The 15,613-nt window shown below is 35.5% G+C and overlaps 1 protein-coding gene across 2 annotated transcripts; it reads left to right on the top strand.

The window, feature by feature from the left end:
• The first annotated feature begins 1,690 nt into the window (after positions 1-1,690).
• Positions 1,691-15,285, top strand: LOC120535741 (gig2-like protein DreN). 2 transcript variants are annotated; one of them, XM_039763772.1, is made up of 2 exons: positions 1,691-1,913; positions 14,340-15,285. In XM_039763772.1, the coding sequence occupies exon 2, from the start codon at positions 14,346-14,348 to the stop codon at positions 14,997-14,999; it is 654 nt and encodes a 217-aa protein (XP_039619706.1). In that variant the 5' UTR covers positions 1,691-1,913; positions 14,340-14,345; the 3' UTR covers positions 15,000-15,285. The 2 variants fall into 2 exon arrangements, with proteins under 2 accessions (XP_039619706.1, XP_039619705.1); XM_039763771.1 differs by having other exon boundaries at positions 1,691-1,922.
• Positions 15,286-15,613: the final 328 nt, after the last annotated feature.

Genomic DNA, 15,613 nt, shown 5'->3' with positions numbered 1-15,613 from the left:
TTTAGAGAGTGCCCTCCACAATACTTTAATTAATTTTCTAAAAATACTGCAATTATTATTTGTGTTAAAAGGAATAATAAAAGTGGGTTAGGAAGATGGATGGATGGATGGATAGATGGAATGATAAATATGATGGTGCAGTGGTTAGTGCTAGTACGTTAGAGCTCTATAGTCCTGGCTTGGAAATATCTGTGTGGAGTTTGAATGTTCTTGAATGTGTTCAATGCACATTTGGTTATTTGGACAGTCTAAATTAAACTTATTTAAGCATCCATTTCAGTGTCTCAAAATTCACTGAAGTCTTGTTCAGTGTTGGTCCCTGTCTTATGCTCAATGCTGTCTCCCTGGGACCTTGAATTAACAACAACAACAACAATACTACTTTTACTACTATTAATAATAATAATAATAATAATAATAATAATAATACACTTTATTTATATAGCACCTTTCACTTGCTCAAAGTGCTTAATTAGATAAGCAGATTAAAAAATGAATGGATAGAATAAGTCGACATCTTTCAGCTGCTCCCATTAGGGGTCACCATAGCGAATCATCCGTTTCCATATCTTCCTGTCCTCTGCATCTTGCTGTGTCACACCAACCACCTACATGTCCTCTTTCATCACATCCATAAACCTAATCTTACGCCTTCCTCTATCTCTCCTCTGCACATGTCCAAATCAACACAATCTTGCCTCTCTGCCTTTGTCTCCAAACCACTGAGCCTGAGCTGACCCTCTAATGTACTCATTTCTAATCCTGTCCATCCTCGTCATACCCAATGCAAACCTTAACATCTTTAACTCTTCCACCTCCAGCTCTGTCTCCTGTCTTTTCTTTAGTGCCACCATCTCCAACCCATATAACATAGCTGGTCTCACTACTATCTTGTAGACCTTCCCTTTCACTTTATTAACTGCACTAAATACAGGATATTTTAGTTTAAGTGGCCAACCAGTACAGTTACTGTGTGCTGAGTGTATTGTTCACACAAACACAAAGTAATCTTGTACAATTGTTGGAATAAGAGTGTAAAACAGCAGCCTAACATCCAGATCTTTCTGAATGTGGAGGGTGTGGGCGGGGTTACCAGTATTTGAGGCATGGATAATTCAATTTATATGTACAGTATATTAGTCAGTCCTTAGTTTGTTTTGTTTGCTTGTTATTTTGTCTATTGAACTGAAAGAAGCGTCTTGTAAGTTAATATTAAAAGTTATGCATTCAAGCCTTGTGTGTCTCTCCCTGCTGTAAACTATTGAAGAAGGGAATTCAGAAACAGGGTTTTACTCCGAGGCACGACGCTGGAGCTTCGCACCACAGGACACGCTGAAGAAGAAGCTCCCCTGCATCAACCTGACCACAGTCCGGAGAAAGGCAGGAAATGGGTTTTGTAATCCAGAAGCGAATGCAAATTCACAAAATTCACCTTTTACTATCAATTACACAAAATACATAAATATGTACACTACAATGCACACATCTGGAAACTAAAATATTCTACTTTATAAAATAATATTTTTTAATATGTTATGTTATAATTAACATAAAACTATGAAATATATAGTATTTTTAAAAGAACACATCGCACTGGTTGTTGTTCCATATTTTAAATATACAAAAAGATGTACAATTTATTAGTAGTATTTTTTTTTTAACAAATTTGGAATTTCCATTGATGTGTAGTGTCGCGGAATCGGCTGACATGTCAAGCTCTGCGTGCTGGCCAGCGTCATGCGAAAACGTAAGAAAAACGGGAAGTGTGTAATAGTAAACGAAAGTAAAATCTCGAGTTTGGGGCGACTCTTGCCGTGGAAACCGAATATCGGGACTGCTGACACAGCTGGCCAGTTTTTACCTTTTTTAAAAAAAAAAAAACAAAAAAAAACATTTCTACTACAGTGACATTTGTAAGTTGAGTAAGTAGTATATCGTGTGCTTGTTTTTTTTTATATATATAATTGTTAACGCTTTACTAAGTGGTAAAGCATACGTTGATAAGTTTCGTTTTACCATGCGAACTGGGTGAAGTCGTCTGGTGACTTAACAGCGCAGGCTTTACATGTCGATATCTTCCTCACCAGTGTGTGATTTATATTTTCTGCGGATGTTTCCCACATCATTAGATTGATATTTGCAGTTTGAAGCTCAGTCTTTCCAAAATTAAACGATAAAGTCATCGAAACATACAAACCTAACTCACTACTTGAAATACTATGCTCACAAGTGTCCATTTTTAAATGTCATTTTCTTTGTAGAAATTAAAATGGTTTTCAAAACGACATAACCTTAGTAGGTACAGTAGACGCATAAAATTGACACGAACGTACAAGATGATATGTGAGTGTATTCACAGCTTTGGTATTTTAGGGAGCATAACTGTTTTTTTTAAATAAGAAATAACATATACCAATGTCAAGTCAACGGTGTAGAAGCTAAAACATTATTTGATTTTCAATGTTAATGTTCAATGCGATTTTCACATCTCCAATTTTGCTTTGTCATCAATAGACAATTATAAGTACACGTAAAAGACACCCGATGTCTGCATTCTCTCAAATGATACGTGAGAACTTCAAAGTAAAGGTACCCAATTGCGAAATGAAAGTATTTTTTATAAGACTAGGGGGCTCTGTCGCCTGCTCACTTTGCTCACCAACCCCTGTGTTTGGTTAATCGGATATACAATTTAAAAGCTTTTTGTTTCTTTGGAATTGTTTCAGTTTCATTATTTGTACTTTTACTTTAAAGCTTCATTAAAAACAATATTTGGAATTACCTTTTCTTCAAGATCGCATTGAATTTTGATTCAGTTTTTGGAGACACATTGTGACAACGCAACATGTAACTGCCCATGAGTGAATATTGTTTCTGTTTATCTAATAAATAATCCGACTTTTTCTAATGTTTGTCCCTGTGATTTGTTAATTGTCATAGCAAAAGCTATTCTCATTGGAAACTGTAAACATTTTAATACGAATAGCATTTCAAGCTCTCCTTTGGTGTCTAATGTTATTTGCGGAATATATACATTACCTTTCTTGTTAAAATGTTAAATTCTGTTAAAATTTGCATCGCTTCTCCGTGATCATAAATATACACCTGACCGAATTGTGTGTTCTTTGAAATTAAGCTTGTCATTGCTTTAACTGTTGCGGGACCACAGATTCTCATAGCGTATGGTCCATTATTATGTAAATCTACGTTTTGTGTATTGAATGATGTAAAGGTGAAAAGACTTTGTTTTCTGATCTTTACCTTTTATTTCTAACCTCGCTTTGTCCTGTTATTTTTTCAATTACACCTGGTCCTGATGATTAATTTCATTTTGTTTGCTCTAATGCAATCTTTACTATCTTTTTTTTGATACTGTAGTGACTGACGTAATAAAGTGTCACAATAGTTTTACTTGAACAATCACCGGCTTCGTAACCCCAAACACAACTTTCTAGCACCCTCTCCAACCCCTCATTCCCCATGTCTCGCCCCCCCCTTACCACATCAATCAATACCCCGCTATCACTCTTCCGTGTTGTACTCCGCCCTCCCTCAATCGGACCTAACAGTCACTTAAAACAAAAAAGGCTTCAACCTGGCTGGGACGCTACAATACTTTTGAATTTTACTGCTTTCATATTCTTTACTTTTCTCTGCATGTGTATTGTGCCATCGTTCGTTTGAGCCTTTCGAATTCCACTGCTTTCATAATCTCATATCTGCCCTTTTTTCTCTCCAGTGCTTTTGGGTCTCTTTTCTCTGCACTGCTCTTTCTTTTTTTCTTAGTCATTGACGTTTTATCTAGAACGTATTGTCCTTATACGCTTTATATGTGCTGAGAGCACAGGATCTGTGTGTGCTATGTGCCTTTACACGACTGAGTGTTTTGCTGGCTGTGCTCGTATTTGATATTGTTTGTGCCTTGCAGGTCTTTTAAGTTTCTTCCGAGAACTTCCGAGAAGATCTCTTCTCGTCGCCTTGCTTTTCCTTTCCAGGATTTTTTTTCATAATAGAGAGATAGATACAATATGATGTTTGCTATAATTCTACACATCCTTATCAAGGTATAGGGGCTGGATCACAGGCAGCAGTTTGTTTCTGAATTTGTATTTGACTTTGTAATTCAGTTGAAGTTACCATGGAATAATGCTGACCAGCAGGAAAATATTCTAATCCCTTTGAAAATAGTTTTAGGGAGTGATGCATTTGTGAAAAGCTTGCGAAATTTGAAATTACTAATTCAAAACTTAAATTCATTTTGTGAAATCATGACCAGGTAATTAGAGTTACCATTTTTAATGATAATTGAAGGTTGGGTTATTTCTGGACAATTTATTCTATTGCAAAGTTATTATACACAATTTTTGTTAATATGGTCAGTTTGCAAAAAATGAAAAAAAAACCAAATTAAAATAAGGACAATGAAAGCAAGAACTCGCCTCTAATTTAATCTTTCAAAAGGAACTGGAATGATATGACAATCCTGCTCACATATATACCATTTCAAATCTTCAGTCCCACTTGGATCTTGTGATATGGCATACTATCTTTATATAATAAAAGGCTTTTGCTTTGAAGCGTGCACCTGCCTTTTCAGATGAAAAACTAGGCAGAATACTTTTTGGATTGCTGTCTGTATCAGTTTCTATTATATAGGCTTGACATTGGTGGCGCAACAGTAACACTACTGCCTTGCAGTAAAGATATCATGGGTCTGGGTCCTACCTGTGTGGTAGCGCTTTGAGTAGTGAGAAAAATGCTATATAAATGTAATGAGTTAAATGAATGAATTATTATTTTAAAATAATTATGTTCACAAAAAATACAAAAGGATGTAAATAAATTGACAAGTTATATCTTCTACTTTTGTGTCAACTTTATATTTTATTTGTATGCTGAACTGAGTCAGACCCATTTGACAGATAATACAGCACTATTATTACATTTTACTTTTATATAACAGTGTATCACAATGAGTTTAATTTGGCTTTATTGGCACTGATCAACTGAAAAAGGCTGTTTAATATCAAAGTGAAAACAAATCTCTGCAAACTGGTGTAAATTAATTACGTAAAACTAAAATAACTAAACTAAAATAATTAAGCACTTACTCTAAATCTCAATTAACCCTGGTCATCTGTTTGAGTGAGTAACTAAGAGGGGTATTACCTTTCACTATAGCAGTACAGGTAATTTATTAATTAAATATATTAAGTAGAAATTTAGAAATTGTGTTATATGTTTAGTCTGGTGTCCTTTATTTGATATTCTATTTCTGAAGACTTCATTATGACAGATATACACAAATAAAGGATATCAGAAAGGGTGCAGATACTGTTTACCAGCACTGTAAAGCTTTTTTTCAGTTTTCTGAGACTAAGCTCAATCACTTCCAGAGGTTTTAGGCATGAAGACGTTTAGGGCATCCATTTTTAGGGAAATACAGTGAATGGCTTTCAAGCCCCAAAAAAACTGTTTTTTATTAATCAATCTTATTATACTTATTTCACCATATAAACCTTAAAAGGAAACCTTAAACCTCCATATAAACCTTAAAAAGAGCCAAATTATGTTAGACAATTGATGATACAGTGGTACAAGTAGCCTCCCTGCAATAACTATTACATAAGCTGGAGGAGTTATACTGAATTCTTTCATTAACATTTTTATAAACACAAGCTCTGATCATTTTCCTTAAAGTTACATTACCTTTTCACAAGCTGTAGTACTTTCCTTTAATTGGGAGAATTCACACTTACCAATATTAAGATGCAGACCAAATGCCAGTGATGGGGATGTCAGAATATTTAGAGCTTTAGAAACTTTAACCTTATTGTTTAGATTGGTATTATGTATAAGGTGCGCAATTAAAATTTCACACCAACCATTTTAATTCTATGAAAAATATTACTGTGATGAACAAGCAAGGGTAGATAGTGTATGTGTCGCTACAACCAAAATGTTTAAATAGTACAGCCCCACACACTTAAAAATCTTGGTTCTTTAATGACACTTTATGGTTCTTTAATGGGTTGTGTGGCTTCTCGTACAACTATTGCTTGACAAAGTACCATTTTATTCTGGGATGGGTTCTTTGCATATGAAATTGGTTCTTTGTGCTCTGAGAGATGTCTGAAAATGTGGAAAATCTTTAATGTATGGTTGGCTACTTAGCAGGACACTTACAGAATAAGAAAACCTGGACTTTCCCTCTCTTAATGTAAGCATGCAGCAACAGTCCTTTCAAAATCACAACCCATTGGTATTTCACAAATATGTTACTATCTCTTCATGGTTATTTACTGTGTGAAACCTGTTACAGATCTAAATAAATAATATTCCTTCTTAAACCTTCATGTTGATGGGTTGTTTGGGAACCAAAATTGGTTCCCCTATGGCATCACTCTGAAGAACCACTCTGGCACCTTTATTTTTAAGAGTGTAGTTTTCACAATAGCCCTCCTTATCCTATTTTAAAACATTCCCAGCCAGCCACTATATCCTCATCTGGAATTTTTAAGCAGAATTTATGCAGTCAGTACTTGTATTTGTGAGACAATTCTTTCCACCTGAAGCAATTGCAGGTTAAATCTATACTAATAAAAGGCAAAGCCCTCACTGACTGACTGACTGACTGACTGACTGACTCACTCACTCACTCACTCACTCACTCACTCACTCTCACTCACTCATCACTAATTCTCCAACTTCCCGTGTAGGTAGAAGGCTGAAATCTGGCAGGCTCATTCCTTACAGCTTACTTACAAAAGTTGGGCAGGTTTCATTTCGAAATTCTACACGTAATGGTCATAACTGGAACCTATTTTTTCGTCCATATACTATAATAGACTTCTGCTCGATGCCCGTGGGAGGTGGAGTTATGCCTCCCACATAATTTAGTGCCTGCCCATATAAGGCCGTCCGTCAGCGGCAATCCAATAGAAACACTGCCGCTAAATATTCACGGGTGAAGGACTGTGCTTATACAGAGGAAGATGAGATGGTCAGGGTGGTGTTTGGCACAAACTCAGTGAAACTGCTAGAGAAACTTTTAAGTGCCGGGTCTTAGCTAACATTAAATACAGCCGTGGACATTGCACGAGATGGCACCAGCACAGCTGGGAACCTTCGATGCATGTACACCGAGCGGCTCACATGAAATGACGCTGTGCACAGACAAAAAGCAACTGTTCCAAAGAGTGCTGAACAAAAACCGAATTACACATTTGAGAAGGCAGCCAAAAGATATGAAGTGTGTGATACATACAAGCATATTCATAAGTGCAGCTACTGCGGAAACAAAGCACACGTGGAAAAAGTCAATGTCCCGCTAAAGGAAGACAGTGTAAAAAAAACCTGTGCATGCAGTGTGTCACGTCTCAGATAAAGAGGAAGACAAGCTGTTTATTGATGCAGTAAGAAACGAATCGTTGAATGAAACCTGTTATCTTTACAACGATTGACAAACACGGAATGTCACTTGAACACAACACATCCTACAAATACGAACCTGATTGAAAGAAATAATGATAATCAAATCCTTGATGACAGCAACACTCATAACACTCACAAAACAATTACTGTATATTGACAATCATGTTACGTTATTTTTAAAATGTTCCTTTTTCTTTTTCATAACTTCTTTAACACACTACTTCTCCGCTGTGAAGCGCGGGTATATACAGTATATATGTAGATATATATATGTAGATTTGTATATATATATGTGTATATACAGTATATATGTAGATATGTATATGTATATATGTATATATGTATATATATATATGTGTATATATATGTTTATGTGTGTGTGTATATATATATATACACAAACCGGATTCCAAAAAAGTTGGAACACTATGCAAATCATGAATAAAAACTGAATGCAATGATGTGGAGGTGCCAACTTCTAATATTTTATTCAGAATAGAACATAAATCACGGAACAAAAGTTTAAACTAAGAAAATGTATCATTTTAAGGGAAAAATATGTTGATTCAGAATTTCATGGTGTCAACAAATCCCAAAAAAGTTGGGACAAGGCCATTTTCACCACTGTGTGGCATCTCCCCTCCTTCTTACAACACTCAACAGACGTCTGTGGACCGAGGAGACCAGTTTCTCAAGTTTAGAAATAGGATTGCTCTCCCATTCTTGTCTAATACAGTCCTCTAAGTGTTCAATCGTCTTGGGCCTTCTTTGTCGCACGTTCCTCTTTATGATGCGCCAAATGTTCTCTATAGGTGAAAGATCTGGACTGCAGACTGGCCATTTCAGATTGATGCAGAATGTGGTCTGGCATTATCTTGTTGAAAAATGCAGGGTCTTCCCTGAAAGAGATGACGTCTGGATGGGAGCATATGTTGTTCTAGAACCTGAATATATTTTTCTGCATTAATGGTGCCTTTCCAGACATGCAAGCTGCCCATGCCACACACACTCATGCAACCCCATACCATCAGAGATGCAGGCTTCTGAACTGAGCGTTGATAACAACTTGGGTTGTCCTTGTCCTCTTTGGTCCGGATGACATGGCGTCCCAGATTTCCAAAAAGAACTTCGAATCGTGACTCGTCTGACCACAGAACAGTCTTCCATTTTGCCACACTCCATTTTAAATGATCCCTGGGCCAGTGAAAACGCCTTAACTTGTGGGTCTTGCTTAGAAATGGCTTCTTCTTTGCACTGTAGAGTTTCAGCTGGCAACGGCGGATGGCACGGTGGATTGTGTTCACTGACAATGGTTTCTGGAAGTATTCCTGAGCTCATTCTGTGATTTCCTTTACAGTAGCATTCCTGGTTGTGGTGCAGTGTCGTTTAAGGGCCCGGAGATCACGGGCATCCAGTATGGTTTTACGGCCTTGACCCTTACGCACAGAGATTGTTCCAGATTCTTTGAATCTACGGATGATGTTATGCACAGTTGATGATGATAGATGCAAAGTCTTTGCAATTTTTCGCTGGGTAACACCTTTCTGATATTGCTCCACTATCTTTCTGCACAACATTGTGGGAATTGGTGATCCTCTACCCATCTTGGCTTCTGAGAGACACAGCCACTCTGAGAAGCTCTTTTTATACCCAATTATGTTGCCAATTGACCTAATTAGTGTTAATTGGTCTTCCAGCTCTTCATTATGCTCAAATTTACTTTTTCCAGCCTCTTATTGCTACTTGTCCCAACTTTTTTGGGATTTGTTGACACCGTGAAATTTTGAATCAACATATTTTTCCTTAAAAATGATACATTTACTCGGATTAAACATTTGATCTGTCATCTACATTCTATTACAAATAAAATATTGACATTTGCCATCTCCACATCATTGCATTCAGTTTTTATTCACAATGTTTAGTGTCCCAACTTTTTTGGAATCTGTTTTGTATATATATATATGCCAGCAACACTCATGACAATGACAACACAATTACATTGTCAATCATGTTACGTTATTATTAAAATGTTTCCTTTTCTTTTTCATTACTTATTTAACACACTACTTCTCCGCTGCGAAGCGCAGGTATTTTGCTAGTTTTCAATAAAATTTCTGCCAGTAATTTATTTGTGGAGATCAAATCAGTGAAATAAAATAGAATAATCTGTAGTACAATACTTGTATTTACACTATAGGATGTTTTAGTTCAATTTTTAATTGGTTTATATTTCTGTGCTTTTTTTAACCTGTAATTTTATTTTAGGTTTAATTACAGCTAGGTGTCTTTGTCTTTCAACCATTTCTTTTATACTTTTTTAGTGATTTAGTTTATATTGTTAGAAAATCATTTCTGTTTAGTTTTCATTTCATCTTAAAAGTGGTTTTTGATAAAGATTAAAAAATGCATGCTGTGCCTACATGTAATCATAGATATGCATATCCATCTATCAATAGAGTCATCTTCTGAAAGTTTTAAAAGTTGCATAAAGAACATTACAGTGGTCCAGATGCTGAAAGCACGAATAAGTGCCTCAGCAGCAGGATAGACTAGAAAGGATTGAATCCGTGTGATGTTCCTAAAATTTTAAAATTACTACAGTCTATTCATCACATAATTTGATAACTTTATCCCAGTGCCAATGTTTGTCAGTATGAATGTTCTAGTTGAAGAATGTATTAAGCAACATTGCAAACAGCTTTTACCTGATCTTGGAGCAATAATTCATAATCAAAAATATTACCCAGGTTTCTCAAATGGGTACAGATACTAAAAGTGTTACTTTCTAAAAAGTTAAAAATGTGGAATTATACATCTGATACACATAACTTCATTATTTTCATCACATTTTAGTTGTACTAATATACATTTGGCTTCAAAATGCATCTAATGACATAAATATTGTGTTTTCTGCTTCTTTTTTAGCAATAGTGTCTGTTTTTTATCAGCCTCACTAAACATCCATGTCTTCATGATTGTGCATGTCAATTAGCTTGTTACATGTCAATTACATGTGTCTCATACTTCATAATAAACTGCACCACACATACAGTATATCTGGCCAATATGTAGGCTTTCAAATGCTATCTGAAACAATTTAGTCTGGAAATAAAATGTAGTCTAGCCAAGATACAGAGCTTTAGTTCCTTGTGCTCTGTGTAGCCAAAAATATGCACCTGTTTCCGCTAGCCAACTATATATGGTAATTGAAAAATGGATGGATTATTAGAAGGTCATCTGAAGAGGTCCATAATATTTAAAGGATGAATGCAAATTTAATCAAAATATCACTTGAAATTCCCTCCAGTTAAAATGATTGGCAGTCACAGCCATTTGTTCACATCATCATCCTCACAAAGCACACACAAATCATGTATTTTTATTTCTGAATCAATTGCATAGTGGGATAAAAGTAGCAACAACAAAATCTTTTTCTACCCTCAAAGAGCAGCATGATTTTACTGCTTTATTAAATTAAACCATGCAGGATTTTTTTAATTAATTGCTGCTATTCCCTTTGCTGAAACTCAAGTCCTGGTCCACTAGTCCAGTTATGCAGTATTCGTTAAGCTAAGCTGTTCAGAGGCCATTAAGTTTAAAATAAGAATTACATAACACAGAAAATAAGTATTGGGAAGAGTATTGACTTATTTTTACAAGAAACTCAGAAATCTAATTTGACTTACCTAGAAAAGCAAGGTGGTCCTCGCTGTAGAACCAAAAGCTGAGGAAATAAAAACAAAGGTATAAGCTACAGATTTGTTTCAGTTTTATTTAGGGGGCTGTTTTAATTTCAGTCTAGTTTTTGTTTTTTAACTTGGTGTTTAGTTTTCTTTTTATTTTGTTTATTGAAATGTTACTTAAGTCATATTAGTTTCAAATTTTGTTAACAATAATAACCCTAACTTAGATATTAACAATTATTCTAGTTTACATTACACTGGGAGGACACAAGAAACCATGTATAATTTATTTTTAAAGGATGCATCTTTCTTTCTCATTTCATACAGTACTGTACATCATTCACATCTAAACTGGCTTAAAAAGTCACAATTTAACTTTTAGGTTTACAACATGAAAAGTCTGTTATGAAAGCAACCTAAAAAGTTTTCTGGAGTGTCCTTTCCTCACAACTGTTGCATTGAGAAATCTTGTTTAAATTCTGCAAACATTTCAACATTCGTCCCACAATATTTGTAATTATACGCATTAATTAAAATAATTACACCATTTTTATACATATCTTATATTAATGCAAAACCCAGAACCCATGTTTATGTAACCAATATAAGATAATATGACCCTGAAAAATGAACAAATTTGCAACTAAAGCAGAAAGACTGAAGTCATGAACTAAAAGACATTTCTCCTCTACTAAATTTTCCAAAGTTAAATATCAGCCTCACTGATATGTGTCTCATGAAGAAGAACATATCTGCATTAGAAGATTTACAAAACTCCTTCAGTGACATTTTTATTTCCATAGCTCACTAGAAGTTAAAGTAAAACAGAACAAATATTTAATAAATACTAGTAGTAACTAGTAGTAAAATAATGGCTGTACAATAACACAGTATGTTATCGATTAATAACAGAACAGGCAACTCAGTATCACAAGCACAGACATATTGAAGGATCTTGATTAAATTTCAGACATTTTATTCCCCTCAGGGAAACCATCAGCTCTTCTAAAATGTGTTAATTTTCCTTCATTTTTTGCTTTTTTTTTTTACTACTGGTCAAAGCTTCATCCAAATGCCTCTTCTTGAAGGCACAGTCCCAATCCCTTAACCTTAGTTGGAAAATGGATCTCCATACCTTGCCTGTCTTTCTAAATTCTAATCGTAAACTAAGTAATCATGTAATGTGAACTCTAAACTTATGTAACATGAAATTCAAATACCAAAATAATACTCCTCACGTCACATTATTCAGATTAAGTGAATGTCTTCATATCTTACATCTTTGTTCATTTTTCTAAGCAATTTGGATAGACACAAGTTCAGTTTCCTGCAGTAACTGTAAAATTCACTGTTACCATCTGTTTCTCTTCACTCCTTATTTTCATTATAGTATAATTCAGTTTCCTGGACAAGATTGTGATTTCTTTACAAAGGAAATTCAAACTTTTATGTAAGGTAGTAAGAAAATAATGAATTTATTACATTTGATTCTATAGTTCCATGAGAAGCAATAATTGAGCACCAACATCATTAAATATATTAACATTAAATACTTTCTTCTCACTAGTAAATTATAGATAGTTCACTATGTTTAATCCCTGAGAGCTTTTCTTTTATGAAGGCAGACCACTTTACCAGGGTCTCTGAGAGAGGAATGGTGCCTGCCATCATATCAGCTTCCACCATACTGTCTGAAAAATGCTATATAGTTTGCAAGCTTTTAGCAGTGCAAACAATGTGTACTGCTTTTTTTTTCTTCAGGTATTCTCTCATTGTATTGACTTTTGCTGTAAAGAGAGTAATTTTACTATAAAGGTTGTGAGGAATTTAAAAGGAAAACACTTGGAAATTAAATAATGTCTTATAATGCTTTGTATATAAATATAAGAATTATTAAAGGAAGAAAAATGACAGTCTATTAGTCTAAGACAGGGGTGCCCGATGCGTCGATCGTGATCGACCGGTAGATTGCAAAGGAAGTGCAGGTAGATCACGTTGTATTCAAAAAAATTTTTTTAAACGTTAGTCTATCATATATCCTCCCTATGGCATTTGCCACTTGATTGACATACTGGGCGGCCAGTCTAAGATACTTTTCTTCAAACACACTGGTCATCCCACATGCACGATCAAATGCGCGAGCTACTGCAGAACTCTGGCTGTGATCTAGTTAGCCTTCCAATTTATATTGACTAAAGAAGAGATTTAAAAAAAATGTTTGAGGAGGGTATGGGCTGAATTTGGAACTGGAAGAAGATTTTTTTTCTCACAATGTCACAATCGCAGTGCTTTTGTCTGACGTCCAAGGTTCGATCCCCAATGAGGGGTGTGCAGTGGAGTGTGTACGCCTGATGAGCCCAAAATAGGGCGAAACACGTGTAGCGTACTCTTTGCATTATTTGACAGTTAACTATGATACATTCTATGATCTGCTTCTCGCAATAGCATAGGGCACAAGGCATGAGCCATTCCTGAAAGGGGTTCCTGTCCATCTTTTAACAAATGGGGTCAAATGAGAAATGCCACTTAAACTAACATGCATTTCTTAGAAACATGTAAGGAAAAGTAACTGGTGAAAAATCCACTCAAAAAAAAGGATCTATTTGTAACAGACAGAAATGAGAGAGACTGGGATGACCGTGATATATCCCCAAAAAAAGAAAATAAAAAACACACATACACATTGATCTCACTATTCTGTAAATTGTAGAATACAGTTAGCCTTGGGTACAATTTTACATTGTGTTCAGGTGGGCACAATATTAACTGTGCTGTTCCTGATTTGAAGGGAAGAGTTTGCAAGTTTGATACCTTACACATCAGAGCTATTGTCTAAGTCCTGTTTTTATAACATCATCACATATCTACAGTTCAAAATGTTCTATCTTTTCCACTTTCACCTTCACAATGCATAGGTTTTCTTCACATTCTGAAAGGTACGTCTAAATTGACCCTCAATACACTGATGTTGGTTCATTAATGAGTGTGTTCTACAGTGGACTGCTGACCTGGCAAGGCATAGTTTCAGCTGTATATCTTATGCTACCAGGACAGCATGTGGCTCCTTTAGACCCTTAAATAACATAAAATGATTGAATAAATGGATGAAGATCTGCTTTCTGTTTGGCAGTTAATGTAGACTGAGCATGATCTGCTGCTTTAGTTTATGAATTAAATGTGTTATTTATTTATTTATTTGTTTATTTATTTATTTCCAAGGCAATCATGTCTATTCACTTCTTTGGTTGGGAAACTCATACTGAGGGACGAAGACTCCTAAAGCCTGGACAGCATCCTAGGAAGGGGCATAGATACACTATGTTCCATGGTACACATAAAAACAATGCTGAAGCCATCATTACATCAGGCTTTCATCCATCCTCTGGAGGTAGTCTGGGAGCTGGAGTATACTGTAGCCGGAATATCATGAAGGCAATGAATTATCCTCTAGCATGTAGCAGCAATGACAGAGTGGTGTTTCAGCTAAGAGTAAGAGTTGGAAAAGTCAAGAAGATTGATCAGCACAACTTTAATATGGCTACTACCTGGCACCAGCAAGGCTATGATACTGCCTGGATGCCCCCTACTGTTACAGGATTAGAGGAAGACTGTGTATGGGACCCAGATAGACTAGTTGTAGTGGGCATTGCACATTGCACTGATACATCATTTGGGAAGAAACTTAAAGAACTGATCAGGGCACAGCCTAAGGCCAAACTGGATAAAGGGAGTAGCAGTCAAAATAAATGTATCGCATGTGGGTGGCCTGTGTGTGACCATGAAACCATACAGTGCTGGGGCTGCAAGAAAACAATATGCCCTTTCTTGGTTAAACATAAGTGCAAGGAGAAATCTGAAATCAAACCAAATGAGAATTAGAGATTACTGGGACCTAAGTATACTGAGTTTTCTTTAGAAATTATTAAATTATGAGCAGTCAAAATACCTCAGTTTTCATTCATGCAGCCACTTACTGTATGTAAAGTGAAAAATGGAGAACCTTGATGATTTCTCAATTTGTTTTTCTTTTTCATGTGTTTGTTAAATTGTCTTATTCCAACATCATGTAATCTGGCATGTATACTTTACAAAAGACAGTTAATGCCTATGGGCAGTAAGACGAATATGAGTAAATAACAATAAATGATGATGTGGTATGATGTCAGACTGAATGTTGCATTTTGAATAATGGCATGAATAATCTATATACTGTATGTCCCATAAATGCATGACACAGAGAATGAGTGGTGCAGAAGACATGATATTGCATTGACATTGTAGAAACAGAACATGACAGTAACAGAGTGGAAACAACATATGAAAATAGCGGCGTATGATAATTTATATATACAGTACCAGTGATCGTATGTTGAAAGTGCAGAGACATGGCACAGAAAACAGAGTGAAAAACAATCAATGACAAATAGCAGTGTGTGGTAATAAGGACTGAAGACTGGAAGAAGCACATTTACTGAGAAGCATCAAACAAGGAG

The sequence above is a fragment of the Polypterus senegalus genome, chromosome 9, assembly GCF_016835505.1.
Source record: "Polypterus senegalus isolate Bchr_013 chromosome 9, ASM1683550v1, whole genome shotgun sequence".
Taxonomy (NCBI): domain Eukaryota; kingdom Metazoa; phylum Chordata; class Cladistia; order Polypteriformes; family Polypteridae; genus Polypterus; species Polypterus senegalus.
The sequence above is the reverse complement of the archived record's forward strand: the minus strand, read 5'-3'. Positions and strand labels throughout refer to the sequence as shown.